This window comes from Hyla sarda, chromosome 9, assembly GCF_029499605.1.
Source record: "Hyla sarda isolate aHylSar1 chromosome 9, aHylSar1.hap1, whole genome shotgun sequence".
NCBI classification, from domain to species: domain Eukaryota; kingdom Metazoa; phylum Chordata; class Amphibia; order Anura; family Hylidae; genus Hyla; species Hyla sarda.
Window position 1 is genome coordinate 31,015,031 of NC_079197.1, and position 27,898 is coordinate 31,042,928.

Here is a 27,898-nt window from a genome sequence, read left to right on the forward strand (position 1 = left end):
ACTTTTTAACCAAATTAGTACGTTTAAAATCCCCCTATTTTGAAGAACTATAACGTTTTCATTTTTCCGTATAAGCGGCGGTGTGAGGGTTCATTTTTTGCGCCGTGATCTGTACTTTTTATTGATACCATATTTGCTTATATAAAACTTTTAATACATTTTTAAATTTTTTTGGGGAATAAAATGTTGTAAAAAAAGCAGCTATTTTGGACTTTTTTTTTTTTAATGTTCCCGCCGTACGTTATCATTAACATTTTATTTTAATAGTTCAGATATTTACGCACGTGGCGATACCAAATATGTATATAAAATATTTATACTTTTCGGGGGTAAAATAGGGAAAATGGGACAATTTACGTTTTTATTGGGGGAAGGGGTTTTTCACATTATTTTTGTACTATTTATTTTTTTACATTTATTTTTACACTTTAATAGTCCCCATAGGGGACTATTTATAGCAACCATTCGATTGCTAATACTGTTCAGTGCTATGCATAGGACATAGCACTGATCAGTATTTTCGGTTATCTTCTGCTTTGGTTTGCTCTATCACAGACAAGAGCAGAAGACCTCTGTCTGCCGTTCTGGACGATCGGATATCCGTAGCAGTGCTGCGGGTGATCCGATCATCCATTTTAGTGACCGCGATGCTGCAGATGTCGTGATCTGTATTGAACACAGCGTCTGAGAGGTTAATTACTGGCGGGTCCCTGGCTGCTATCAGCCGCCGGGACCTGCCACGCATGACCCGAGCATCGCTACGATGCTTGCGGTTATGCATAGGACGTAGATGTACGTCCTGGTGCGTTAAGTACCAGCTCACCAGGATGTACATTTACGTCCAGCGTCGTTAAGGGGTTAATGGACAAACAAGTAAATGCTAATTTGTCATCTGATCACTAGAATTATTATTTTTGGAAGGGCATCTCCCCAAGTAAATGCAATAGCTGCCAACAATAATGAAAGCGAACTGGAGAAAAGGTGCTAAAGACAGTGTTAGCTCCATAGACAAGAATGTAACAGCAGGGTGCGTGCTTGTCCGCCACCCCCTTCAAGCTCCTCCTCACTGCGGTTATGCATTGAGGAGAGACGGGTAGCTTGAGACCCCTATACTGATGATTAATGGGTTCCCAGTGATCAGACATTTATCTATCATATTCATAGGTGGTTTAAGGGTTACTCCGCTCCCCAGCGTCCGGAAAATTGAGTTCCGAACGCTGGATGCAGGCTTCCGTGTTCATGCCCCGCCACCGTGATGTCACACCCCGCCCCCTCAATGAAAGTCTACGGGAAGGGGGCGCGACGACCGTCGTGCCCCCTTCCCATAGACTTTCATGGAGGGGGCGGGGCGTGAACACGGAAGCCCGCATCCAGCGTTCGGAACTCAATGTTCCGGAGGCTGGGGAGCGGTGTAACCCTTTAATGACCAGTGTTGGAGAACCACTTTACAGAACCCAAACACTGCTCGTCATTGGTAGTCCTAAGGCTAAAATCAAACCAGATAAGCCATCAGAGAGAGATGATCAGAGGCAGTCTCGCCTGTATGCCTGGTTTGTCACTGTTTGCTATGCTAAGTAGAGATGAGCTAATTTACAGTAAATTCGATTCGTCACAAACTTCTCGGCTCGGCAGTGGATGGCTTATCCTGCATAAATGGATGGCAGTGGATGGCTTATCCTGCATAAATTAGTTCAGCTTTCAGGTGCTCCGGTGGGCTGGAAATGGTGGATACAGTCCTAGGAAAGAGTCTCCTAGGACTGTATCCACCTTTTCCAGCCCACGGGAGCACCGGAAAGCTGAACTAATTTATGCAGGATAAGACATCAACTGCCGAGCCGAGAAGTTCGTGACGAATCAAATTTACTGTAAATTCGCTCATCTCTAATGCTAAGGATAGACCAGTGTTTAGAAGGGGCAGTCTAACCTATGGTGAACCCCTTAGAATCCAACTCTCTCTCGATACACGTGTCAAACAGCCGCGCTCTAGTCTGCTAAAATGTGAACAGTCCTTGTATCTACCTTCTGTTGTGACTCATTGGCGTCCATAGGCTGTAACAGTGCATATGGGTTAGTGTTTTCTTTATGAGACGATGAAGCTTAGAATTGGTTTAGAACTTGTTTTTTTGAATAAAACATAACACCTAGTTTTATTTTTTATTTTATTTTTTTATATTTTTAGAAAGACGCTCTAGAAACCAGACTAAATGAGACCAGACAACAGCTTTTGGAGACCAGGACGCTACATGTGGATACAGTCACTCAGATGGAATCGCAGGTAAATACCTGAAAAGCTTATTATTGATTTATAACGATAGTGTACCGTGAGACACCAGAGCTGCTTGTATACTTGCCAACCAGTACAGAGATATATTTTATTGTTCTTCTACTAATCCCAAATTATAACTAGTAATGTCATCCAGAATTAAAAATATCCCTTGTTGTTGTTGGAATTGGTAGACAGACACGTTTCTGGGACTTTATCTAGATTGTATACATTAGGACAGGTTTTTTTTTTTCCTATTTCTATTTATTCTTCATTGCAAAAGTGTAAAGATGAAACTTTTCTGAATACAAAGCATTGGAGCATGTTACTAAGAATATTGGGGAAAAACACAGGTTTTTCAGTTTTTGTGCTTTCATTTTTTGCTCATCACCTTCTAAAAATCATAACGCTTTCAATTTTGAGGGTTTATTTTCTGCGCCACCAATTGTACTTTGTAATGACATAAATTATTTTACCGCAAAATTTATGGCAAACCAAGAAAAAAAATATTTGTGGGGCAAAATTGGAAAAGACGACATTTTGTAACTTTTGGGGGCTTCCAATTCTACGCAGTTCACTTTTCGGTAAAAATTACAATATTTTTATTCTGTAGGTCCATATTACAATGGTACCCAATATATATAGGTTTTCTTTATTTAACTACTTAATAGAGATGAGCGAATTTACAGTAAATTCGATTCGTCACGAACTTCTCGGCTCGGCAGTTGATGACTTATCCTGCGTAAATTAGTTCAGCTTTCAGGTGCTCCGGTGGGCTGGAAAAGGTGGATACAGTCCTAGGAAAGAGTCTCCTAGGACTGTATCCACATTTTCCAGCCCACGGGAGCACCTGAAAGCTGAACTAATTTATGCAGGAAAAGTCATCAACTGCCGAGCCGAGAAGTTCGTGACGAATCGAATTTACTGTAAGTTTGCTCATCTCTAGTACTTAAACAAAATTATAACTACATGCACCAAAATTAGTATGTTAAAAAAAATTTCCTCCTCTGACCCCTGTAACTCTTTTATTTTTCGGTATACGGGGTGGTATGAGAGCTCATTTTTTGCACTGTGATCTGAAGTTTTTATCGGTACCATGATTGTTTTGCTAACTTTTTATAGATCTTTTTTTTTGGGTATACAAAGTGACCAAAAATACGCGGGTGGGATGGGGGGTATCCACCCCTCTGGACCACCAGGGAGCAGTTAGAGGTACCTTTTAGACGCCGCTGTCAACTTTGACAGCGGCGATCTAAAGGGTCAATAGCCGGCCGCTGCGATCGCTGCATGTCTGCTATTAACGCCGACCCCCAGCAGCAGGGATATACCTGCTTAATGGCACATGGATGTGTATACATGTACATGGTCATTAAAGGGGTACTCCGGTGAAAACCTTTTTTTCTTTTAAATCAACTGGTGGCAGAAAGTTAAACATATTTGTAAATTACTTCTATTAAAAAAATCTTAATCCTTCCAGTACTTATTAGCTGCTGAATGCTACAGAGGAAATTCCTTTCTTTTTGGAACACTGATGACATCACGAGCACAGTGCTCTCTGCTGACATCTCTGTCCATTTTAGCAACCATGCATAGCAGATGTATGCTAAGGGTAGTTCAAATCCCACTAAGGACAACAATAAATAAAGTGTTATTATTATTATAATAATGTCAGCAGAGAGCACTGTGCTCGTGATGTCATCAGAGAGCATTCCAAAAAGAAAAGAATTTCCTCTGTAGTATTCAGCAGCTAATAAGTACTGGAAGGATTAAGATTTTTTAATAGAAGTAATTTACAAATCTGTTTAACTTTTTGGCACCAATTGATTAAAAAAAATGTTTTCCACCTAATTACCCCTTTAAGGGGTCAAATATTTTTATTGCGGTAAACTCTGCGGCCTAATTTACAAATCTGTTTAACTTTCTGCCACCAGTTGATTTAAAAGAAAAAAAGGTTTTTACCGGAGTACCCCTATAAGGGACTAAACTAGAACTTCTGTTTATAAAAACGTATCCTTATTGCCGCTATCCGCAATCTACGGCTCTGCCATAGAGCTGCATGGAGGGAGCATGTCTGCCATCGCGTCGTGCTGTGGTCGACACTGCTCTTTTCATGCAGTGAGCGGGGGTGCAGTGTGGGAGATCGCGGGGGTCCCAGCAGTTGCACTTTCTGCGATCTTACATTTAGGTTAGGGGATACGTTTTTATAACAGAAGTTCTTCTTTAATGGAGCTATAGACTATAATATAGACATAACTCCAGATCCAGATATTTAGAGTTGTATTGAAAAAAAAAAAAAAAAAATTAATGGGATACGAAAGTTAAAATGGAAAACATGCAAACATGGCTTATAAATGTGGAAGAAGAGTCAGAATGTCCTCCTAGAGCAGTGTTTCCCAACCAGGGTGCCTCCAGCTGTTGCAAAACTACAACTCCCAGCATGCCCGGACAGCCAAAGGCTGTCCGGGCATGCTGGGAGTTGTTGTTTTGCAACAGCTGGAGGCACCCTGGTTGGGAAACACTGTCCTAGAGCAAGGTAAACTGACTCATGGAATGTGAGAGCATACAGCATGTCAAGTCTAGTACAAAAGGTACCTAATAATAAACAATACAACAAAGAATACGCTATATCAAGTGAGTAACAAACCTAGGGCATTGGTTGACCCATTCAGTAAAGGTATGTTCACACTACGTTATTCCCGCGGAATTCCGCGCTGAGAACATAAACATCAGTGTGAATGGGTTTCCGCGAGACCCGTTCACACTGCGGAATTTCAGCGGTGGACAATTCCGCCGCTGAAATTGTACCGCGCAAAAACATGTTCATTCTTTGCACGGAAGTCCGCGAACACTGCATAGCTGTCAATGGAGACGGCGCAGTGCCGCGCGGTCCTACCGCCAAAGTATTTTGGCGACAGCCGCCAGAATGGAATCTCCGCTCACGGAATTTTGCGAACGGAGATTCCGTTCACAATCCGTATTGTGAACATACCCTAATACTGAAAGTGCATCTGTCACCTGCTTTGACCATAGCAAACCCCAAACAATGAAGGAGAGGATTTGAGTCACCAATAACAAGCGTACCCTGGTTATACCTGTCCTGGCTGTAAAAACGGCAAAACGCAAGTTTATTCATTGTGGTCGAACAGTCCGATGGGCAGTGCCAAAGCTTGAAAAGCCACAAGTTTGCGCGCCTCTCCTCTCTCCCTCACTGCTCTGTCCTTCCTTGACCGATAGTCAGAGCTCGGCGCTGGAGGATGCGCAGGTAGAGAGGAGAGGCGTGCCAGGCCGCGGCTTCTCATGCTTTGGCACCGCCCATCCGACTGTTCGTCTGCAATGAATAAACTTGCTTTTTGCCATTTTTGAAGCAGGGACTGCTATAACAAAGGTACGCTCATTATTAGTGCTCTAAATCCTCTCCTTTTATTGTGGTATTGCTATGGTCACAGCAGGTGACAGCTGCTAACAGTAAAATCAATAACCGAGGAGAAGGAGAACAGATTAGAAAGGAAGAAGACAGAAGAAAAAAGACTAGGTGCACCAGTAGAGGACAATGTTAGTAGTAATGTCAGCATAAATCAGGAGGGTAGAAAGGGCAAAACCCAAAAACTACCGGGAAGAAACAAATTCTATTTAGAGGCAAGCGTTTACAGTGTTACTCTGCCCCTACACATCTTATCCCCTAAGATGATAAGATGTCTGATCGTGGGGGTCCCACCGCTGGGGACTTTCGCGATCTTGGCTGCGGCACCCCAGACATCCAGTGCATGGAGCGAACTTCGCTCCGTGCTGGATAACTGGCGATCGGGTGCAGCGTCGGAGGCTCGTGGCGTCATGACCGCGCCCTGCTCGTGACTTCACAGCCATGCCCCCTCAATACAAGTCTATAGGAGGAGGCCCCCTTCCATAGACTTGCATTGGGGGGGGGGCGTGGCCATGACGTCTCGAGCAGGGTGCGGCCGTGACGTCGCATGCCTCCGGCACTGCACCCAACTCCCTTTAGATAGGGGATAAGACGTCTAGGGGCGGAGTACCCCTTTTAGATAAATCTCTGTCATAGACCTCAATGCAGCCAAACTTTTCTCCAAACCATAAATATATATTGGACCTTACGAATCTAATCAGTAATAGTCAGAGGTGAAGATGATTTCCATTGAGTACCGCCCATAGCGGGGTTCAGGGGAGGGGTAGCGGGGTTCGGGTTGCGCCGCGGCCATGTATTGTTTTTAACACAGGGTGCCTCTGGTTTTTCCCCACTACAACTCCCAGCATGCCCTGACAGCCAATAGATGTCAGGGCAAGCTGGGAGTTGTAGTGGGGAAACAGCTGGAGGCACCCTGTGTAGATGAACTAAGGGCAGAAGTCAGCCCCAGGAGGCATCAGTGCCGTCACGCCTGCTGGGGAAGTCTGCCTGGTAGTGAGCACACTACCAGGCAGACAAAACTGCATTTTTTTATATAGTAAAAAAAAAAAATTAGGCAGGGAGGAGGTTAGGAATAGATGGGAAATAAGCAGGGACAGAGAGGGGAAAAAAAAGGGATGGTGGGAGCTACCCTTTAACTTAAAACCAATGATTACGGTTTTCCAAATGTCAAATTCGGGATCAACTGGCTCCAGAAAGTTAAACAGATTTGTGCATTACTTGTATTAAAAAAAAATCTTAATCCTTTCAGTACTTGAGCTGCTGAAGTTGAGTTGTTCTTTTCTGTCTAAGTGCTCTCTGATGACACGGGAACTGTCCAGAGTAAAAGCAAATCCCCATAGCAAACCTCTTCTACTCTGTGCAGTTCCCGAGACAGACAGAGGCGTCAGTAGAGAGCACGGTTGTCAGACAGAAAAGAACAACTCAACTTCAGCTGCTGATAATTATTGGAAGGATTAAGATTTTTTTTTTAATAGAAGTAATTTACAAATCTGTTTAACTTACTGGAGCCAGTTGATACATAAAAAAAAAGTAGCCTGTAGATCAGAAACCGAAGAGCGGAGGAGTAGAAGAAGGGCTCTTCATAGTCCCAAAACGAAGAGGTGTTACCTTTATGGTGTAAGGCATTAGAGGTGGGGTCCCCAGCTGACTGGGCAGAGTGGGCAGCAGCATCCATCTCTGTGGACACATCCAAGTCCTCTAACTGCAGGGACACTGGAGCAGTGTTTGCCTACCAGGGTGCCTCCAGCTGTTGCAAAACTACAACTCCCAGCATGCCCGGACAGCCAAAGGCTGTCCGGGCATGCTGGGAGTTGTAGTTTTGCAACAGCTGGAGGCACTCTGGTTGGGAAACACTACACTGGAGGCTGTGGACAATGCCCTCCTTTCATGCACTGATGAGGCAGCAAGGTTTCTTAGGCAAGGCTGCACTGTGGAAGGGCAGCAATGGTGCCGGGAGTTCAGGGTGGCTGGTGGGAGAAGCCTTTAGGACCCCTTGGGATCCATCATGGTGCTTATTATCCCCTAAATGTAGTGATCAGGGACGGAGTGCCAGCTTCACATGTCTGCTCTGAGCATGCCCACAGTGAACACTTGGTTTTGTTGCTTCTATTTGCTATCATGTGTGTAATACTATTTTCTTTTCTTTTTATTTTTTTTGCTTTTTGCCCCAGACAGCGAAAATGAACAGCAGGTTACAAGAGATGCAGGATTTATTACAGCAGAAGGACACGGAGTTGAACCAGTTCAAAGATGAAAATTCCTTAAAGGTTAGAAGTTCTGTTCCACCACTGTACCATAGAAAGAAGGATTTCTCCTATTCAATTCACAAGAACAGGGTTTTTTTTTTTTTTATTCTGCCCCTATACCCCTTTATGTAACTGGAAATGCCTAGTATTATACATAATATTTCCATTGTGAACTCTTTCTTCAGTTGAGTAAAGCCTGCCTATATGTAGCTGCTGCACACATGCTGTTGTCAGCTCTTTACAATCCCTTTTCTTTTGACGGGGAACATTAGAATAAGCTGATAAAGGGATCACCTGCTGCTGGAACCCCCATACTGTTTGTAATCTGCTCATTTTTTCACAGCACCCCCATGGGGGGGAATGGAGCATTGCACTGTGTTGTTTAAAATATCTTTGTAATGCATGAGAGACTCCCCTCTACGTCCGGCTGTCCGTGGGCAAGATGTCAAAAATGAATGTGTATGTGCAGCCTAATTGTGACTACATTGGGGCCATTTCCTGAACATATACGCCTTCTGTAAAAGACTCAAACACGTGGTTGACCACATTTTTTTGAAACCTGCAAAGAAAGCACATATGGTCAGGAAATGTGTTGAATATAGTCACAATTAGACTGCGTTCAGCCCTTTTAACTCAATTGGCCTAGAGGAAACATGTCAGACAACATTCAGCCCATTTACCTCAATGAAAATGGAAGCAAGGCAGGAAAAGTCCCTTGAAGTAGGACATTTTATTTTGCAGAAAATAAAAAACGGACAGGATGACGCGTTTCAGGAGGATCCCTCCCTTCCTCAGATCAGGATGATCTGAGGAAGGGAGGGATCCTCCCGAAACGTGACATCCTGTCTGTTTTTTTATTTTCTGCTAAATAAAATGTCCTGCTGAGGACTTTTCCAGTATTTCTGGCTTTTGCCTCATCCTTCGTACTAGAGTCAGCAGCGCCTACTTCAATAGTCTTTTCCTGCCTTGCTTCCATTACCTACTCCAGGACGACCTAGTCTTCTCCTGCAACCCTTTAGCTCAGCAGCGGCTCTGACTTCTAGCACCCCAATTTTATTGTGGGTTACATGCGCAGTTACTACTACCATCAGGTGAGCAGCCATCTATAAGCTCCGCGGGGTTGCCCCCCACTTACCACTCTTTTATCCCTGGGTAATACACCAGGCGCCATCCGTCGAGAATCTACCTCAATGGGCCCGCCAGGAACAAGTCAGGCTGTATCCCTAAATCCCTTTTTGACATCTTCCTCTTGAACAACCCAACATAGACCTTTAAATGTGGTCTGAATGCAGCCAAACTATTGTTTTTTTTTTATATTATTACAATACAGTTCATCCCGCAACAAGTCCTAAAAGGGTACTCCGGTGGCAAACAATTTTTCTAAAATCAACTGGTGCCAGAAAGTTAAACACATTTGCTGTATGCTCCACAGGAAATTCTTTTCTTTTTGAATATTTTTTTCTGTCTGACCACAGTGCTCTTCTGACACCTCTGTCCATGTCAGGAACTGTCCAGAGTAGGAGAGGTTTGCAATGGGGATTTGCTCCTGCTCTGGACAGTTCCTGACATGGACATAGGTGTCAGCAGAGAGCACTGTGGTCAGACTGAAAAGAACCTTCTCTGTAGTATAGGGAAAAAGGAAATGACGGCTCTCCTCCGCTGCATGCCAACACCTGTGCCCGGATTAGCCGGCAGAGCTCCCGGTCCGAATAGCAATACAAGAAGAAAGCTTTCCAGCGTGGGATAAAGTGCAACAGGTACTTTATTGAGGATCACATGGACAGCACAGAAGATACCAACGTGTTTCGGGTCAAGCTGGACCCTTAATCATGGCAACATGATTAAGGGTCCAGCTTGACCCGAAACGCATTGGTATCTTCTGTGCTGTCCATGTGATCCTCAATAAAGTACCTGTTGCACTTTATCCCACGCTGGAAAGCTTTCTTCTTGTATTTCTCTGTAGTATACAGCAGCTGGTAAGTACTGGAAGGATTAAGATTTTTAAATAGAAGTAATTTGCAAATCTGTAAATTTAACTTTCTGGCACCAGTTGATAAAAAAAAAATGTTTTCCACCGGAGTACCCCTTCAAATGGCTATGTCAGTAAGATAAAGTCATACATTTATAAGCCTATCTGTGTGATCAGGTAGACTGAGCTTTTGCCTATTGGGTGGTGCAGCTTCAGGAGGTATACAGATCTATTGGAGCTGACTCTACATAGATACAGTACAGACCAAAAGTTTGGACACACCTTCTCATTCAGAGTTTTCTTTATTTTCATGACTATGAAAATTGTAGATTCACACTGAAGGCATCAAAACTATGAATTATCACATGTGGAATTATACACATAACAAAAAAGTGTGAAAATCTGTCATATTCTAGTTTCTAGCCCCCTTTTGCTGTGATTACTGCTTTGCACACTCTTGGCATTCTCTTTATGAGCTTCAAGAGGTAGTCACCTGAAATGGTCTTCCAACAGTCTTGAAGGAGTTCCCAGAGATGCTTAGCACTTGTTGGCCCTTTTTGCCTTCACTCTGCGGTCCAGCTCACCCCAAACCATCTCAATTGGGTTCAGGTCCGGTGACGGTGGAGGCCAGGTCATCTGGCACAGCACCCATCACTCTCCTTCTTGGTCAAATAGCCCTTACACAGCCTGGAGGTGTGTTTGGGGTCATTGTCCTGTTGAAAAATAAATGATGATCCAACTAAACGCAAACCGGATGGAATAGCAGCCGCTGCAAGATGCTGTGGTAGCCATGCTGGTGCAGTATGCCTTCAATTTTGAATAAATCCCCAACAGTGTCACCAGCAAAGCCTCCCCACACCATCACACCTCCTCCTCCTCCACACCAGCACACCTGTGAAGTGAAAACCATTTCAGGTGACTACCTCTTGAATCTCAATAAGAGAATGCCAAGAGTGTGCAAAGCAGTAATCAAAGCAAAAGGCGGCTACTTTGAAGAACCTAGAATATACATATTTTCAGTTGTTTTTTGTTATGTGTATAATTCCACATGTGTTAATTCATAGTTTTGATGCCTTCAATGTGAATCTACAATTTTCATTGTCATGAAAATAAAGAAAACTCTGAATGAGAAGGTGTGTCCAAACTTTTGGTCTGTACTGTATCTATGTAGAGTCAGCTCCAATAGATCTGTATACCTCCTGAAGCTGCACCACCCAATAGGCAAAAGCTCAGTCTACCTGATCACACAGATAGGGTTATAAATGTATGACGTTTTTATATTACTGACATAGCCGTTTGAAGGGGTACTCCGGTGGAAAAAAAATTTTTAATCAACTGGTGCCAGAAAGTTAAATTTACAGATTTGCAAATTACTTCTATTTAAAAATCTTAATCCTTCCAGTACTTACCAGCTGCTGTATACTACAGAGAAATACAAGAAGAAAGCTTTCCAGCGCAGGATAAAGTGCAACAGGTACTTTATTGAGGATCACATGGACAGCACAGAAGATACCAATGCGTTTCGGGTCAAGCTGGACCCTTAATCATGTTGCCATGATTAAGGGTCCAGCTTGACCCGAAACGCGTTGGTATCTTCTGTGCTGTCCATGTGATCTACAATGTGAATCTACAGTTTTCATAGTCATGAAAATAAAGAACACTCTGAATGAGAAGGTGAGTCCAAACTTTTGGTCTGTACTGTACATCTAACATAATCTTGTTGGGTTCTTGATATGTAACTATGCATGTAACGATACCTTTCTAGCATATTTGGTCAGCTTTATATGAAATAGAAATTTCTCACTGCTCAGGCTGTATTACAGAAACTCAGATCTGAAAATGGGAATATTGTGGTCCACAAGATGAAATATCTGCTGATGAAGATAGGCTTCCAGCATGTAGTGCCCGATGTTCTTTATACGTATCCATTTGTATTGTTTTCTTCTTTACAGTTCCGGGATCTTGAGAAGACATTACAGACAATCAGAGAACAGCTACAAGCTCGAGAAGAGGAGCTGAAGCAGAAAGAGGAGCAGATCACTGTGTGTGTATGTATCCCTGCAGCTGCATATAGCTTTACTGATCATTAGATCAAAGGGGAAGAAGCGCTCACATTTGAGCTGTGCTGTTCAGCCTAAGGGGAGGGGGAGCTTGGAGTATATAACTGTATAATAGACTAAAAGAAAGAAAAACTGATGATAGGCAAAGGGGATTAAAGGGGATATGTTATGTCGGGAGATTTGGATTAGACCAGTGCTTTCCAAACAGTGTGTCTCCAGCTGTTGCAAAACTACAATTCCCAGCATGCCCGGACAGCCAACGGCTGTCCGGGCATGCTGGGAGTTGTAGTTTTGCAACAGCTGGAGACACACTGTTTGGAAAACACTGGATTAGACTTTTACTTAAAGGAGTAGTTCAGTAAAACATCACTTATCCCCTATCCAAAGAATAGGGTATAAGTTATAGATCACGGGGGAGGGGTCCAACCGCAGGGACCCCCCGCCATCTCCTAAACGGGGCCTGGCAGTCTGCCCGAAGCAGTCGTTCAGACCTGCAGGGAGGCGCGGCCGACATGCCCCCTCCATGTATCTCTATGGGATACATGGAGAGGAAGTGTCTGCCGCCGCTCCGTGCGGGGTAGGCACTCTCCCTTCCAGCAGACTGCCAGGGACCCGTTCAGGAGCTCACGGTGTGTCCCAGCGGCCGGTCCTTTGGATAGGGAAAAGTTATGTTTCACTACAGAACTCCTATCCTGACACTAAAAACATTGTCCAGAAATCTCTGAAATTTATTTTTTATTTTTTTTATTATTCCTCATAATTAGCAATCGGAGCTAAAGTCTGAGACAGATAAGCTAACACATCAGCTACACAGCGTAAGACAGCAATGTGTGGAGAAGGTGGATCGACTGGAAGCCCAGGTCTCCGCTCTGGAAAGTGCCCGAGAAATTGACAGGACATCTGCGCAGCACAATATTGTAAGCATGATAGCCTTTGATCTATTCATATAAAACATATTGTACAAAGATATTTAATATTTTGCTGTTAATACATAGTTTAGTCATACTGATGCTAATACAGTGCTATTAAAGGAGTTGTCCAGGCAATTATTTTTATATTGAAATGCAATTTTATACTTAAATGGGTTATCCACCATAAGGTGATTTTAGTTACGTACCTGGCAGGCAGTAATGGACATGCTTAGGAAGGATCTGCGCTTGTCTTGGGGCTAAATGGCTATGTTGTGAGATTACCATAACACTGTGGCTAGCTTTTTGTGAACTGGTGTTTCCTGTTTGACTTATTTTTTTTTTTAACTACAAATCCCAGAATTCTATTTTCCTCCCTCTCGCACATCAGCCACCCCACCCACTGAAACATAAATGAGCTGCATCCATTCAAAAGACCTGTGGTTTTCAATCAGGGTGCTTACAGCTGTTGCATTAGGTGCAGTTGATCTCTTTCCCACCAAGCGATCGCTCCACCCATTGAAGCAGACAGGCTCCCTGTCATCAGCTGACTAGTGAGTCAGGTCTCGGCCGCATTGCAACCTGGGAAAAATCTGAGACAACAGTCATTTTGTGTGCCGGTAAAAATAAATATTGGGGTGAAAATCACAGAAGAATTGTGAGAAAACCGTCACACACAGGTACAGACACGACATTATGAACTACACTAACTTTACAGCCCCTGTAGCATAGTAAAAAAAAAAAAAAAAAAAAAAAAAGATTCCTGGAATACCCCTTTAATTAGCAAGATTTTTTTTCCCTCCTCTATTTTCTGTTGCCTAAACCATGGGTGTGTTCTATATAGTCATTTGAGTCTTATTGTCCAAAAAAAATATGGTACTTCTATTTATTATAGATAAATCTATTTTCTAATGTTCTACTGCGAAGATGCTCAATGATCAGCGGATATTCGTACCCTGCAGAAGAAATAAACGTATTACACAGCTTCCAGTATCTGTGGTAAATGGAAATGGGTTCATAGTAGGGAAGTGCATAGTAGGTAGAGACGTAAAATATCCGGAAATGTTGAATTCATGGAGCCCAGCCACGACCAAACTAAACTAAAAACCTTCTTCCCTACAGCTCTCCAGGAGACAGAAATACATACTGCTTCTTTAATAATTGCATTCTTAGTATTTGAATTGCATTTCAGGATTTGCTTGTCTTCAGGTGAGACTGGACAATGTGAATACAAGGTTATAAACATATTATTTATCATTATAAAACAACATATTACATACATACATTTTTTTTTTTCCAATTTTCTGGGGGAAAAAAAAACTGGTAAACCCTGTTGTTTTTATTTTACAGATTTTTTCTGGTATTTTTCCAGGTCTTCCCATCTCTTTTTGTTTATTTATTTTTTATCTTTAATTGTATACAGAGTCAGATGGAACAAGAAAATGAGACTCTACAGGAAAGAAATAAAGATTTGGAAAATATGCTGAAAAGGCTTGAAGCTGATCAGGAGAAGATGAAGGTATGTACGTATGTACTAAAGTCAGGATCCAACCACTGGGGACCCCGTGATCTCCTGTACAGGGCCCGGCTCTCTCCGGTAACAGGGCATGTCAACTGGTGGCCAACACGCCCCTCCATATATCTCTATGGGAGAGCTGTTCAGCTATCTTCAGATAGATATATGGATGGGTTGTGCCGGCCGACAATTCTTGCAGGTGTCGACACGCTCCGTTTTTGGGAGCCAGAGCCCCATACAGGAGATTGCGGGTGTCCCAGTGGTAGGACCCCCTGCAATCTATAACTTATCCCCTATCCTGCGGATAGGGGATACTTTATTTTACATGTACTTCTCCTTCAATTTTGTTAAGTAACTTTTTGGGTGGGTGGAAAAAAGGAACCCCGGTCCTGATCCACAGCACTTCTAGGGTCTGCTCGGGGAATTACCACCTTTTAACCACCTGGCTGAGCTCTTACTGTCTCTGAGAATTACAGCCAGATTAATTTAAAGATAATGGGGGAGATTTATCAAAGTTGTCTATGTCCCGCATCAATATAGACCAAACTACAGAGGGTTAGGCCAGTCTATTGTGCGCCTAATTTATCAAAAGGTGCACGGCTCTTGATAAATTCTGTGCATGGACTTGGGGATCTATGCTTTGCACAGGAAAAACCAGTTTAAATCCTTTGATAACTATCCCCCAATGCTTTTAATTTAGAGAAATACACATCATAGACAAAAACTTAAAGGGTCTGAATGCATGATGTAAGGTGGTAGTATAGTTTATTGTATGTAAGTAATAACTTCTAAGTATATGTCTGTAGGGATCAATGGATCTCCCATGTGCACATGAACCAATATATTGAAACTTTCATACTTTGCATTACTTACAAACTCTGCTTTTAAATATGTTCTCATTGCAGGAGGAGCTGAGTAGTAGAGAGACTGTAAGTGTGGAGATCGCTAAAGCTTTAGAAGAAACACGGAAGCAGAAAGAAGATCTTCAGCAGCAGGTACATGTATACGAGAGTAGGGACCAGCACTTCAGAATAAGACATTATAAACTTGTCAAAGGAAGATGTTTTTATAGGTAAAAAGCTAATTACTGTGGGGAAAGACTGTTTTAGTATTTATTTAGTTATATATTATGCTTTATTTCTTTTTTTTTTTTTTTTTTTTTGGACTGAAATATTTACTTCTGTTGCCTTTTAGTTCTGATTTTGATTTTTCAGTATTGATATTCTTTTCACTGTGATTTCTGACAGGTTGTAGATCTGATTGCTTTGATTGAGAACAACACCCAGGAGATGTCTCTAAAAAAAGAGGAGCTGGCAAGAAAAGATGAAGAGGCTGCACTACTGAAAGGAGGTAAATTGTGTACTCCCATTACAGTCCAGTGTTTTTTAGGCTACTTTCACACTACTGTTGCTCCCCATCAAGAACAGCCGTCAAACCCTTTTTTTTGACGGCCGTCCTTTTGACAACAACAAAAAATGTGGTCTCAAATGGCTGGAGGTGCTCAACCCCAAATGCGGTTGTGCATTTATATTGGGGGAGCAGGTCCTGCCCTTGTAGTCCGTTGCATAAAAATGCATACAATGGAGGATGCCTGCAGCAGACTACAAGTGCCACAATAGAATCCTACACCAGATAGACGGTGTGGATGTGTAACAATTAGAACAATTTTCTAGGCAGCATTATGGTAGCACCTGTGAGGCCATGCACCTATATTAGCCAACTCAGGTGGGGCTTGCAGTTTGCCTCTCTCCTCCCATTGTGTGTGTGCTTGGCCACGCTGGAGGGTACCTGGGAGGACTCTGTGAGCCGACCTAATGCTACCGTAATTGCCCACTGGCCCCTGTTTTGCTTATCACCCACAGGTAGGTTTAGCACTAGGTCCCGTGCCATTTGAGAAACCTTGGCATTGGTGTGCGGGCTCTGGTATGTCCTTCATATAAGGATATACTGGTGAATGTCTCAATTTTAACATCAGTGTTGAGGGATAGCCAATGTCATTGTATACATCTACCACAGTAATGCACCTAAATTTCTGTATTGTATACAATGGAGGATGCCTGCAGCAGACTACAAGTGCCACAATAGAATCCTACACCAGATAGACGGTGTGGATGTGTAACAATTACAATAATACAATACAGGAATTTAGGTGCACTACTGTGGTAGATAAATTCCTGTATTGGCCGTCCTTTTGACGGGGCGCAACGGGCAACAGCAAGTCCCGATAGACCCCGTTATAGTCAGTGTGGGCTGTCAGGCACTGATGTTTTTTAGTGGGAGCAGCAGGAGAAAAAGATACATATACCCATTATGGGTGAGAAGGAGGAGAAAAAACAATGGGGCGCTCCCTGTTTGGTATTTTATGGAAAAGTGAAAATGAAAATACCCACCACCAACACCTATGGGGGCGTACTGACCTTGAGTCGATAGTACACAATGGTGGTGAGAAGGAATGGCGACAGTCTGCTGCTCTCACCCCTTATTATTCAGTCTTCCCGAGGTGGACGGACAAGAATGCAAAGTAAGAGGAGTAAAAATGGGGTGTATTTTGAGAGCGCTACTGTCAGATGGCTATGGTTGAAGTCAAGAAGCAGTATGAGCCAGCACTTATGCAGGTATGAGCCCGCCCGCAGGAACTCCGGCTAGGACTACACAAATTTATGATTGTGGACCTGAGGAAGGCGCCAGCGAGCGCCGAAACGCGTTGTCCTGTTTTTACTTTCCTGACTTCTTTTTTTCAATAAAAGTTAGTCCTGCATAAGTGCTGGCTCATACCGTTTCTTGACTTCAACCATCGCCATCTGACAGTAGTGCTCTCAAAATACACCCCATATTTACTCCTCCTACTTTGCAAATATACCCATTATGAAAGCACAAACTGAAAACCTAGCATGTAGTCTAAACTCCTGTTCACCATCCAATAATATCATACTTGCTAAGATCCAATAATATCATACTTTGTTCAGAATGGAACAGCTTCTTATGATTACCCTGAGGAAGTGAGCAGTTTGTTCTAAAATATGTCTCAGGTGATACATACAGATGTTAAAAAAAAAAACAACAAAAAATTTCCATATCCTTCTTTTGCACCATCTTTAATACGTCTTTTATTACCTTCACCCACAGATTATGATGCCATTGTAATAAAAATGCAGCAGTTACAGTCTGATCTGGAAACATATAAAACTAGAGCAGCTCAGAGCGAAGAGTCTGCTGAGAAACGTGTAAGAGATGTTAAGGCTCAGCTGCAGGAGCAGAAGGAGGCTCTGCTGGCAAGTGAGACACAGGTAAGAAAGATCTGGAGAAGAGTGTTTAATGTCTGACCTATTTTTACAGCTCGCCGATCAGAAAGCACAAAACTTCCAAGTATGCGGCATCCTGATGTCCCTATGAGATCATTTTCTTTGGTAATTCTCATAGACCATTGTTTCCTAACCAGGGTGCCTCCAGCTGTTGCAAAACTACAATTCCCAGCATGCCCGGACAGCCTAAGGCTGTCCGGGCATGCTCGGAGTTGTAGTTTTGCAACAGCTGGAGGCACCCTGGTTGGGAAACACTGCCATAGACTAATGCAGTGGTCTCCACGCCGAGTAGTCGCTTTACAGCTGGAGGACCTTTGGTTGTTAGAAAACAGAGAGCTGGAAAAAAGGTTAATAGGAACTCCAGATCACCTTCATATTGATGGTACCACACGCAGTGAAGGTCTCCAAAGAAGAGGAGATTTAAAGGGGTACTCCACCCCTAGACATTTTATCCCCTATGCAAAGGATAGGGGATAAGATGTCTGATCGCGGGGGTCCCGCCGCTGGTGACCCCCGCAATATAGCACGCAGCACCCACCTGTTACTGCTCCGGAAGCGCTGGAGGGTCTGGCTCCCGACAGCGGGGATGGAAGATCGTGACGTCACGACTCCGCCCCGTGTGACGTCACGCCCCCTCAATGCAAGTCTATGACATAGACTTGCATTGAGGGGGTGGGGCGTGACGTCACACAGGGGGAGTCGTGACGTCACGATCTTCCATCCCCGCTGTCGGGAGCCAGACCCTCCAGCGCTTCTGGAGCAGTAACAGGTGGGTACTGCGTGCTATATTGCGGGGGTACCCAGCGGCGGGACCCCCGCGATCAGACATCTTATCCCCTATCCTTTGGATAGGGGATAAGATGTCTTAGGGGTGGAGTACCCCTTTAAGCGAAAACTGTTTAACGTTTTCAATGTTCCATTATCAATGTCAGTGTTTCCCAACCAGGGTGCCTCCAGATGTTGCAAACTACAACTTCCAGCATGGCCAAAGGCTGTCCAGGCATTCTGGGAGTTGGACCTGGAGGCACCCTGGTTGGGAAACACTATAATCCACAATATAAAAAAACCAAAAACGAAACCCCTCTGCCAGCATCTACAATGCTTCCGACTTATGGACAGGTTCCGTAAAATAATTTTAGTCATTTTCTTCAGGGTATCATGGTGTCCCTGATTATACCACATGAGGACGACCTCACCACACACATACGGTATAGATTAGTGCAGGAGATCATATAGAATTTATTGAATTATTCTCCATTCCCGATCTAGACCTAAAACTCTGTATGATTGGGTCACAGTGAACTGTTTCCTCTTATTCCAGGTCTCCTCCCTCCAAGAAGAATTCTCTACTCTTCATGAACGTCTGCATGGCACACCCGCCCAGGAGCCCAATGGAGAGGTGACAGTAGGGGACATTGCACAGCTCCAGAAGGAGAATAGGGAAATGGAGCAACAGATTGCTGAAAAAAATAAGGTACGTCTGATAGGGAAAATGTTATTGTACACTTGGCTTGTCCAATTGTGTATGTGTTCTGAATGGGGTAGGATGAGTAAGGCTGGGTTCACACCACGTTTTGTTAAATACGGTTCCTGTATACGGCTGGGAGGAGGGGGCGGGGCTTAATCACGGCGCCCTCACTCAGCCGTATTCGGGAACCGTATTTAATGTATGTCTATGAGCCAACCGGAGTGAACCGCAGCCTCCGTTCGGCTTTGTTTTCGGCCGTATGCGGTTTCCCGACCCCAGGCAAAAACGTGGTCGACCGCATTTTTGCCTACGGTCGGGAAACCGCATACGGCCGGAAACGAAGCCAACCGGAGGCTGCGGTTCACTCCGGTTGGCTCATAGACATACATTAAATACGGTTCCCGGATACGGCTGAGTGCGGGCGCCGCTATTAAGCCCCGCCCCCCTTCCTCCCAGCCGTATACGGGAACCGTATTTAACAAAACGTGGTGTGAATCCAGCCTAAGCGGCTGCCATTCATGTTCCCCAACTGCCATTAGAGAGAGTCAGAAGGACCCAGTTCACATTAGTTGAACGGCACATCGTAATAGAATTCAGCCGACTTTGCTGTAATGTGTATGCCTTGCTTACCTGATATAATTTTGCAAAGGCAGTGGGTGGACCCCATTTACGTAAGCTTCAAAATATTTGTTTTTTGGTGAAAGTAAATTGATTAATTGTTCCTAATCCCAGCCCCCACCAGAACTAAATGTCATGTCATAGTAAGAGGGGTGTCACGTGGACCAAATAATATTTCCAAATTAATCCACTGGGCATATTCAAGCCTTTTTATTAATACATTTCTATTTATTTATGTAAGCCCTTGTTCAGTGACAAGAAGTCTGTGCCTGAGAAAGGGCTTACATTTAAGTATATGAATTTACCACTCCACTATGTTCAATGGATTAATTGGGGATTATTTTTGGCACCCAGGATAGCCCTTCATGAATTGGTGAAAGGGAACCTGTTATCAAACACATGCTGCACAAGTCATTAGGGTGGCCCCAGGAGGCTTCTCCCATCCCACCATTTTGATTGATAAATCTGTTCCTGTTTGGGTATAGGGAGAGATCTATTAAAGGGGTATTCCAGGCAAAAACGTTTTTATATATATATCAACTGGCTCCAGAAAGTTAAACAGATTTGTAAATTACTTCTATTAAAAAATCTTAATCCTTCCAATAGTTATTAGCTTCTGAAGTTTTCTGTCTAACTGCTCAATGATGATGTCACGTCCCGGGAGCTGTGCATGATGGGAGAATATCCCCATAGGAACTGCACAGCTCCCGGGACGTGAGTCATGTACAAATCTGTTTAACTTTCCGGAGCCAGTTGATATATAAAAAAAAGTTTTGGCCTGGAATACCCCTTTAATTAGGGCTGATGGGGCAGGGAGAAACCACCGGAGACTGTCCCAATGACATTGTAGTTCAGGCAGCTTGAAAGGATGAAAGGTTACCTTTTAAATTTACTACTACTCTCTTCTGCGTCCAAAAACTTTCCCCATAGATTTTCAGATATATCTCCCTGTCCACACTGTAAAGGAAATTAATATCCATAAAAGAAATTTTTCTTTGTTTTGTTTTTTTTGTGTTTTTTTTTATTAATCTTAAAAAGGACCGGTCACCAAATAAACTTTTCAAAACTAACTCAAGCTATGTTCCCTAACTACTTCTAACACCCCTTCCCCCCCCCCCCCTTAAAAATGTTTTAGTTTTAAAAAGCTGTGTATCATACCTTTATTCTTGCGTGCAATCTCCCAGCAGGAGAAAACGGGCGTTTCCCAGCAGGCATGACATCACTAAAGCCTGCTGGGGGACCACTTCCACCCTCACATGGTTGCAGTGCTGTGATGAATAGAAAACCTCAAGCTCTGCGCATCTTTCAGTGAGGCTTTTTGCAGCTTTCAGTGAGGCTCTTTGCAGCTTTTAGTGAGGCTCTGCACAGCTGTCAATCAAGTTCAGTGCAGAGAAACACTTCCTGAGTTTGGTCTCCTGCCAGGAGGAGACCAAACTCACTGTATTAATTGTGAAAGGGAACAGAACAGAGCCATCTAGTGGCCATTTGTTCTATTACACTTTAAACATATTTGAAGGGTATTGTTTAAGATATTTTTTTTTCATAGAAATACAAAAAAAAAGACAGGAAGGAAGAGAAAACCAAAAAGGAAAAGAACATATAAAATTAGATAATAAAGTGTTTTTACCATGAGGATAAATAGGTCTAAATCGATGCATTATTTAAAATAATTGCAAATACAAATAAATATCAGAAATCAATGTTTTTTTCAAAGGCAGCCTTACCAATCTAGGCTGAATACTCTCTTGTTACTATAGGATATATCCTGTAAGCAATTTTCTCTTCTGGTCAGGTATACTCAGTTCTCACAAACAGTAAATATACAGCCACAGATATTGCAGCATTAACAGCTGATACACTGCAAAAAAACAACTTACATATCTATGTATGAGGGAGTCTGCTGAATAATTACTGGCCAGGATGATGTGAATATACATTATGTACAGCTATAGCTTCTATATTAGTCTGTAACACTAAATTCATTATTATTATTATTATTCACATCATATGAAAAGGGTAGTGGATAAAAAGAAGTCAGAGGGTCAGAGAATATAGGGTCATGTCATTATTTTTCAGAGTCAGACATTTAAAGTAGAAAGGGCATATTTTAGCCCTAATTTATTAAGTTAACATTGTTTACTAAATACAGTCACACAATTATACATAGGTACATATACATGGATTTTTCTCCTATACTCTTCGGGGACAATCTTCCTTTTTCATTGGTTCTTAACTTTATGTAGCCATACAATTCTAAATGCAATTATTAATGCACCATAAATGTAACAAATTATTGACTGAGAAACCGTGCCAGGCATTGTTTTAAGACTATTGTGCTACCTGTTGATAAAAATGTTAGTATTTGGTAAACTAGTAGTGACTGAAAGCCTCACTACAGTGTGCTTCATAAATCTCAATGTATTTAAGCCATACATTGTTAGTACCTTATTCTTTTTATTCCCAGACTATTAAACAACTTCAGCAGAGAATGGCCGAACTGAAGAAGACCTTGCAAAAAGAGCTGGTGAGTTGTTGGACAAAAGGACTGTTATGCCAGCATCTGTATTATAGCTGCAGTTTAGTGTCTGTATTTCACACCTAAAGGGGTACTCCGCTGCCCCAGTGATCGGAAAATTTTGTTCCGAATGCTTGGAGTGGGCGGTTGGGGGTCGTGACGTCACACCACGCCCCCGCAATGCAAGTCTATGGGAGGGAGCATGGCGGCCCCCGCCCATAGGCTTGCATTGATGTCACAGCCACGTTCCCCCCCCGCCTGCACACAGCATTCTAAATGAACGCGGGGTGCTGCACAGAGATCTCCCACGATCAGACATCTTATCCCCTATCGTTTTGGATAGGCGATAAGATGTCTAAGGGCCGAGTACCCCTTAAAGAGGTACTCCACTGGCCAGCCTTCCAAAAACAATGAGCCTTTGGAGACTGCAGATTTCCGAGCTGCCCTAGCGCCACTGGAATATGCAATGTGCGAAATGTCCACCAGTGTTTTCTGGGCAGACATACTGCACATTTTACGCTGCCACAGTCACTATGTCAGACGTAACTCCATTATAAGAACACTAGCATTTTGGTGTGCAGAAGAGAGTAAAGAAAAGGTAGATTATTCCTTTTTGCTCTTTATAATGTGAGTTCAAAAAAAAAAAAAAAATCTGTTTAAAGAGGTACTTCCCCCCCCCCAAAAAAAAATTATGAATATGTATAATGTTTTGGCGAATGATTTGACTTCTCTAAAGAAAAATAGGGTCATTGCTCATAACCTATTAAAGGGGTTCTCCGGTGCTTAAACATCTTATCCCCTATCCAAAGGATAGGGGATAAGATGCCTGTTCGCTGGGGTCCCCCGTGATCTTGCACGCGGCACCCCGTTTGTGATCAGTCCCTGGAGCGTGTTCATTCCGGGTCTGATTACCGGCGACCACAGGGCCGGCGGCGTGTGACGTCACGCCTCCGCCCCCATGTGACATCACGCTCCGCCCCTCAATGCAAGCCTACGGGAGGGGGCGTGACAGCTATCACGCCCCCTCCCGTAGGCTTGCATTGAGGGGCGGAGCGTGACGTCACACGGGGGGGCGGAGGCATGACGTCACACGCCGCCGGCCGTGTGGTCACCGGACTGATTATAAACGGGGTGCCGCGTGCAAGATCCCGGGGGTCCCCAGCGGTGGGACTCCCGCGATCAGGCATCTTATCCCCTATCCTTTGGATAGGGGATAAGATGTCTAAGCACCGGAGTACCCCTTTAAATTTCACTATTCATTTTCTAATCCTGAAAATGAGAGATGGCATCTGATTTGTTCCTATGGACAACTAGTTTATATTCAATACAAATTCCCCATTATATGTTGTTTCTTGCACACCTTAAGGGGCTATTGCCATCTTAGTTTATTGTCTGTTGTGAAGGTTTGGCTGCTGAGACTAACACTATTCCGTAGAAAAGAGATGAAATGTCCCCAGGGAATAAAAGGAGATTACTGTTCAAAGCCCTATAGACAATGTATGGAGTCCTGGCCCATGCACAAGGGGTGTGCTCTGTTCATTTTGGAGGACATTGCACCTTCATTCTACTGACCAGTTGAGGTCCCAGCAGTCATACCTTAACTGACCAGCATGTTATCCCATATCTTATGCCTAGGGGATAACATCCTGGAATGAGCATACCTTTTAAAGTGTACCTGTCACTAACTTTTTAAATAATGTAGATAATACCATTTATGTAATATACATTGATTAATTTAAAAAAATATATTTTTGGGTGAAAAAATGCTGTCCCGACAGCTTTTGCCTGTGTGTCTCTATGAGGAGACCAAACACAGGAAGTAAGGACACGACAAGCAGGGCTCTCTGCAGGCTCCTGGCTTGTCAGTCATCCTGAGTCTGCAGCATGTCACAGAGCCTCAGTGCACAAAGCCCTGCTTGTCGTCAGTGTACAGAGCCCTGCTTGTCGTCGGTGTACAGAGCCCTGCTTGTCCTCGGTGTACAGAGCCCTGCTTGTCCTCGGTGTACAGAGCCCTGCCTGTCCTCGGTGTACAGAGCCCTGCCTGTCCTCGGTGTACAGGGCCCTGCCTGTCCTCGGTGTACAGGGCCCTGCCTGTCCTCGGTGTACAGGGCCCTGCCTGTCCGCGGTGTACAGGGCCCTGCCTGCCCTCGGTGTACAGGGCCCTGCTTGACCTCGGTGCACAGGGCCCTGCTTGTCCTCGGTGTACAGAGCCCTGCCTGTCCTCGGTGTACAGGGCCCTGCCTGTCCTCGGTGTACAGGGCCCTGCCTGTCCTCGGTGTACAGAGCCCTGCCTGTCCTCGGTGTACAGGGCCCTGCTTGTCTGCGGTATACAGGGCCCTGCCTGTCCTCGGTGTACAGGGCCCTGCCTGCCCTCGGTGTACAGGGCCCTGCCTGCCCGCGGTGTACAGGGCCCTGCCTGCCCGCGGTGTACAGGGCCCTGCCTGCCCTCGGTGCACAGGGCCCTGCTTGACCTCGGTGCACAGGGCCCTGCTTGACCTCGGTGCACAGGGCCCTGCTTGTCCTCGGTGCATCCCCATTAAGTTGTATTTTAGTATATGCCAGTAGAGATTGTGACTAACACTAGACCTGCAGTTACAGAAGATGAATATACCGTACTTACAACAACACTGCCAGCTCTGCTATACAGTATATAAACACAGTGCAGACTATAAATATCTGTAATGAGAAAAGCTTAAATGGTGCCAGTGCATCATCTCACCGCAACCCCTATGTACTAAAATATATCACTGTTTTCTAGAGATTGAAACCAGAATCCGAGGAGAAGCTGAATCCTCCAGACCCATCAGCCCCCTCCTTCACCGTGACCAACAATGCAGATCTCAATGACTCTCGGGAGATAAACTTTGAGTATCTAAAACATGTTGTACTAAAGTTTATGTCTGCTCGGGAAACAGAGGTGAGGCACTTGCGCTATGTGTGGCGGTAAGGGTTAATTTATAATAAACAGATATAGCTGGAATAGCTATGGTGGCAGTGTTTCCCAACCAGGGTGTCTCCAGCTGTTTCAAAACAACAACTCCCAGTATGCCCGGACAGCCTTTGGCTGTCCGGGCATGCTGGGAGTTGTTGTTTTGAAACAGCTGGAGGCACCCTGGTTGGGAAACACTGGTATAGAGCTTGTATGGACCTTTAATTGTGAGCCGTAGCATTGCTCTACACATCTCCCTCCACATAGCCTTACCTTTTAGATTTTAAATTTTTTCTTTAAATTTTATGAATTGTTGCAAAATTTCCAAATAACTTTACACACAGCCTTGATCACATTGGCTGAGGGTGACTGGGTCATACTGGCATCAGAGGTTGCGCTATTTTTTTTTTTTAGATGAATCGCACCAGAAACCCAATGGACCCCATTAAATACAGCAGGGTTCAGTGGGTGCCATTCAGGTCTGTTGTGTAAGTGATCTGGCAACACTGATTATACTTGAGAAGCAAAACAGGAATGACAATGCTGCTGTGAACCCAGCTTAATAACAGAACACTTTCTTAAAGTGTACCCGTCAGATCCAACAAAAAAACATATTTTTTTTAATATATCACTCAGTACCTAATCTTGACCATGTACATCTAATTTTATGTGTCTAGCACCTTTATTTATTTTTTTATTACACTTTTAATTTAGCTCACTATTCTGAATTCCTCTCCAAGGGAGGAGGCGTGGCCTCACTGTGCAGGTCTCCGCCCCCTCCCTCAGTATGCTGTCTGCTCACATCTCCCCTAGCATTAGCAAAACTACAACTCCCAGCTTGTCCTCACTGACAGTAGCGGGACACAAGCTGACAGTGGGAGGATTTTTCCTCCAGCTGTGAGCCCTGCACTCACAGCTGTCAATCAAGGAAGAGTGTCCATGACATAGGTGATGATGCATGGACACAGCAGGACTAGTATGTGTCCAAGCAGGCAAGGGGGGCAGTTGTTTGACTGGATTTTTCAGTATGAAATACAGAACATTTTCTAATTAAAGCAATTGCAAAACCTATTGGTTATACATGCTTTACAATATATCAAAAGTTTTTGCATCTGGCAGTGCCCATTTAAGCTACTTTTCTTTCTTTTTTTAATTTATTAATATTGCAGGCATTTCACCTTATTAAAGCTGTATCAGTATTGCTCAACTTCTCAGTGGAAGAAGAAAATCTACTAAAGGAGACGCTAGAATATAAGGTAATCCAGTCATTTTCTCTCCAAGCACCTCAGGAAGAATCTACAATTGTGGTCAAGGGTTTTTTAACCTCATTTATCAAGCAGTTACCCATAGCTAGTATATGACAGCCTTTATTTTCTCTTAAAGGGGTACTGTACTGGAAAACCTTTTTTTTTTCTAAACCAACTGGTGCTAGAAAGTGAAACAGATTTGTAAATGACTTGTATTTAAAAATCTTAATCCTTCCTGGATTCATCAGCTGCTGTATGCTTTACCGGAAGTTATTTTCTTTTTGAATTTCCGTTCTGTCTGACCACAGTGCTCTCTGCTGACACCTCTGTCCATCTTAGGAACTGTCCAGAGTAGAAGCAAATCCCCATTGCAAACCTCTCCTGCTTTGGACAGTTCCTGATATGGACAGAGGTGTCAGCAGAGAGCACTGTGGTCAGACAGTAAGGAAATTCAAAAAGAAAAGAACTTCCTGTGGATCATACAGCAGCTGATAAGTAATGGAAGGATTAAATAGAAGTAATTTACAAATCTGTTTAACTTCCTGGCACCAGTTGATTTTTAAAGAAAATATTTTCCAGTGGAGTAGCCCTTTAAAGGGGCTATTCAGTCAAAAACATGTAGGTGGGAGCGATGGGACCAACCGTGAACCTGTTCTGGAGATTGTAGGGGGTCTCAGTGGTCAGACCTCCCTCGATGGGGTAGGGGGGAGGGAGGGGGAATACTTTTTTTTACACTAAGTTACCCCTCCGCTCCAAGACATCTTATCCCCTAGCCCCACAATCTCAGGACTGGCACAGCGGCATTCTGAACATAGAAGGTTGGAGCTTCCATATTCATGGCACCATGCCACGCCCCCTCCATTAATGTCTATGGGAGGGGGCGTAACGGCTAGTATATAGTTGGCACGCCTCCTACCATAGACATGAATGGAGGGGATAGGATGGTCGCCCATCATCTGGCACTGAGCAGAGTACGCTCCGTGCACCAGATAACTGGAGTGTCGCACCGGAGATCGTGGGTGGTTCTGCGATCAGACATCTTATCGCCTATGCCAGTGTTTCCCAACCAGGGTGCCTCCAGCTGTGGCAAAACTACAACTCCCAGCATGCTGGGAGTTGTAGTTTTGCAACAGCTGGAGGCACCCTGGTTGGGAAACACTGTCCTATGCTTTGGATAGGGGATAAGATGTCTAGGGGCTGAGTACCCCTTTAACGTATACCTTTAGGTTAGAGCTCCATGGTGACACTGCTTATAACATGGTGGCCTTACTATGACTTATAAGCATTGTCTTTTTTTACAGTATGGCAAAGAAAGTTGCAAGTAAATGATTGTCCTAAATATTTTTGCAAGTTTGTGTCCTCCTCCTGTTGGGAAATGTCTGATATGTCACTATTGAGTCCTAGCCACAATAATTGTGAATGCAGTAACAATGGTA

General features: G+C 43.8%; 1 protein-coding gene across 5 annotated transcripts in view; it reads left to right on the forward strand.

Annotated features, from left to right (window-relative positions):
- GOLGA1 (golgin A1) overlaps positions 1–27,898 on the forward strand; it is an 85,439-nt gene that overhangs the window by 55,658 nt on the left and 1,883 nt on the right. For all 5 annotated transcript variants that reach the window (XM_056540590.1, XM_056540593.1, XM_056540594.1 and 2 more), the window contains 12 exons: positions 2,180–2,275; positions 7,856–7,951; positions 11,852–11,947; positions 12,724–12,876; positions 14,291–14,386; positions 15,289–15,378; positions 15,631–15,733; positions 17,510–17,670; positions 19,007–19,159; positions 22,236–22,295; positions 25,045–25,203; positions 26,385–26,471. In XM_056540590.1, the coding sequence (XP_056396565.1) occupies positions 2,180–2,275; positions 7,856–7,951; positions 11,852–11,947; positions 12,724–12,876; positions 14,291–14,386; positions 15,289–15,378; positions 15,631–15,733; positions 17,510–17,670; positions 19,007–19,159; positions 22,236–22,295; positions 25,045–25,203; positions 26,385–26,471 (1,350 nt within the window). The remainder of the gene's footprint in view (positions 1–2,179; positions 2,276–7,855; positions 7,952–11,851; positions 11,948–12,723; positions 12,877–14,290; positions 14,387–15,288; positions 15,379–15,630; positions 15,734–17,509; positions 17,671–19,006; positions 19,160–22,235; positions 22,296–25,044; positions 25,204–26,384; positions 26,472–27,898) is intronic.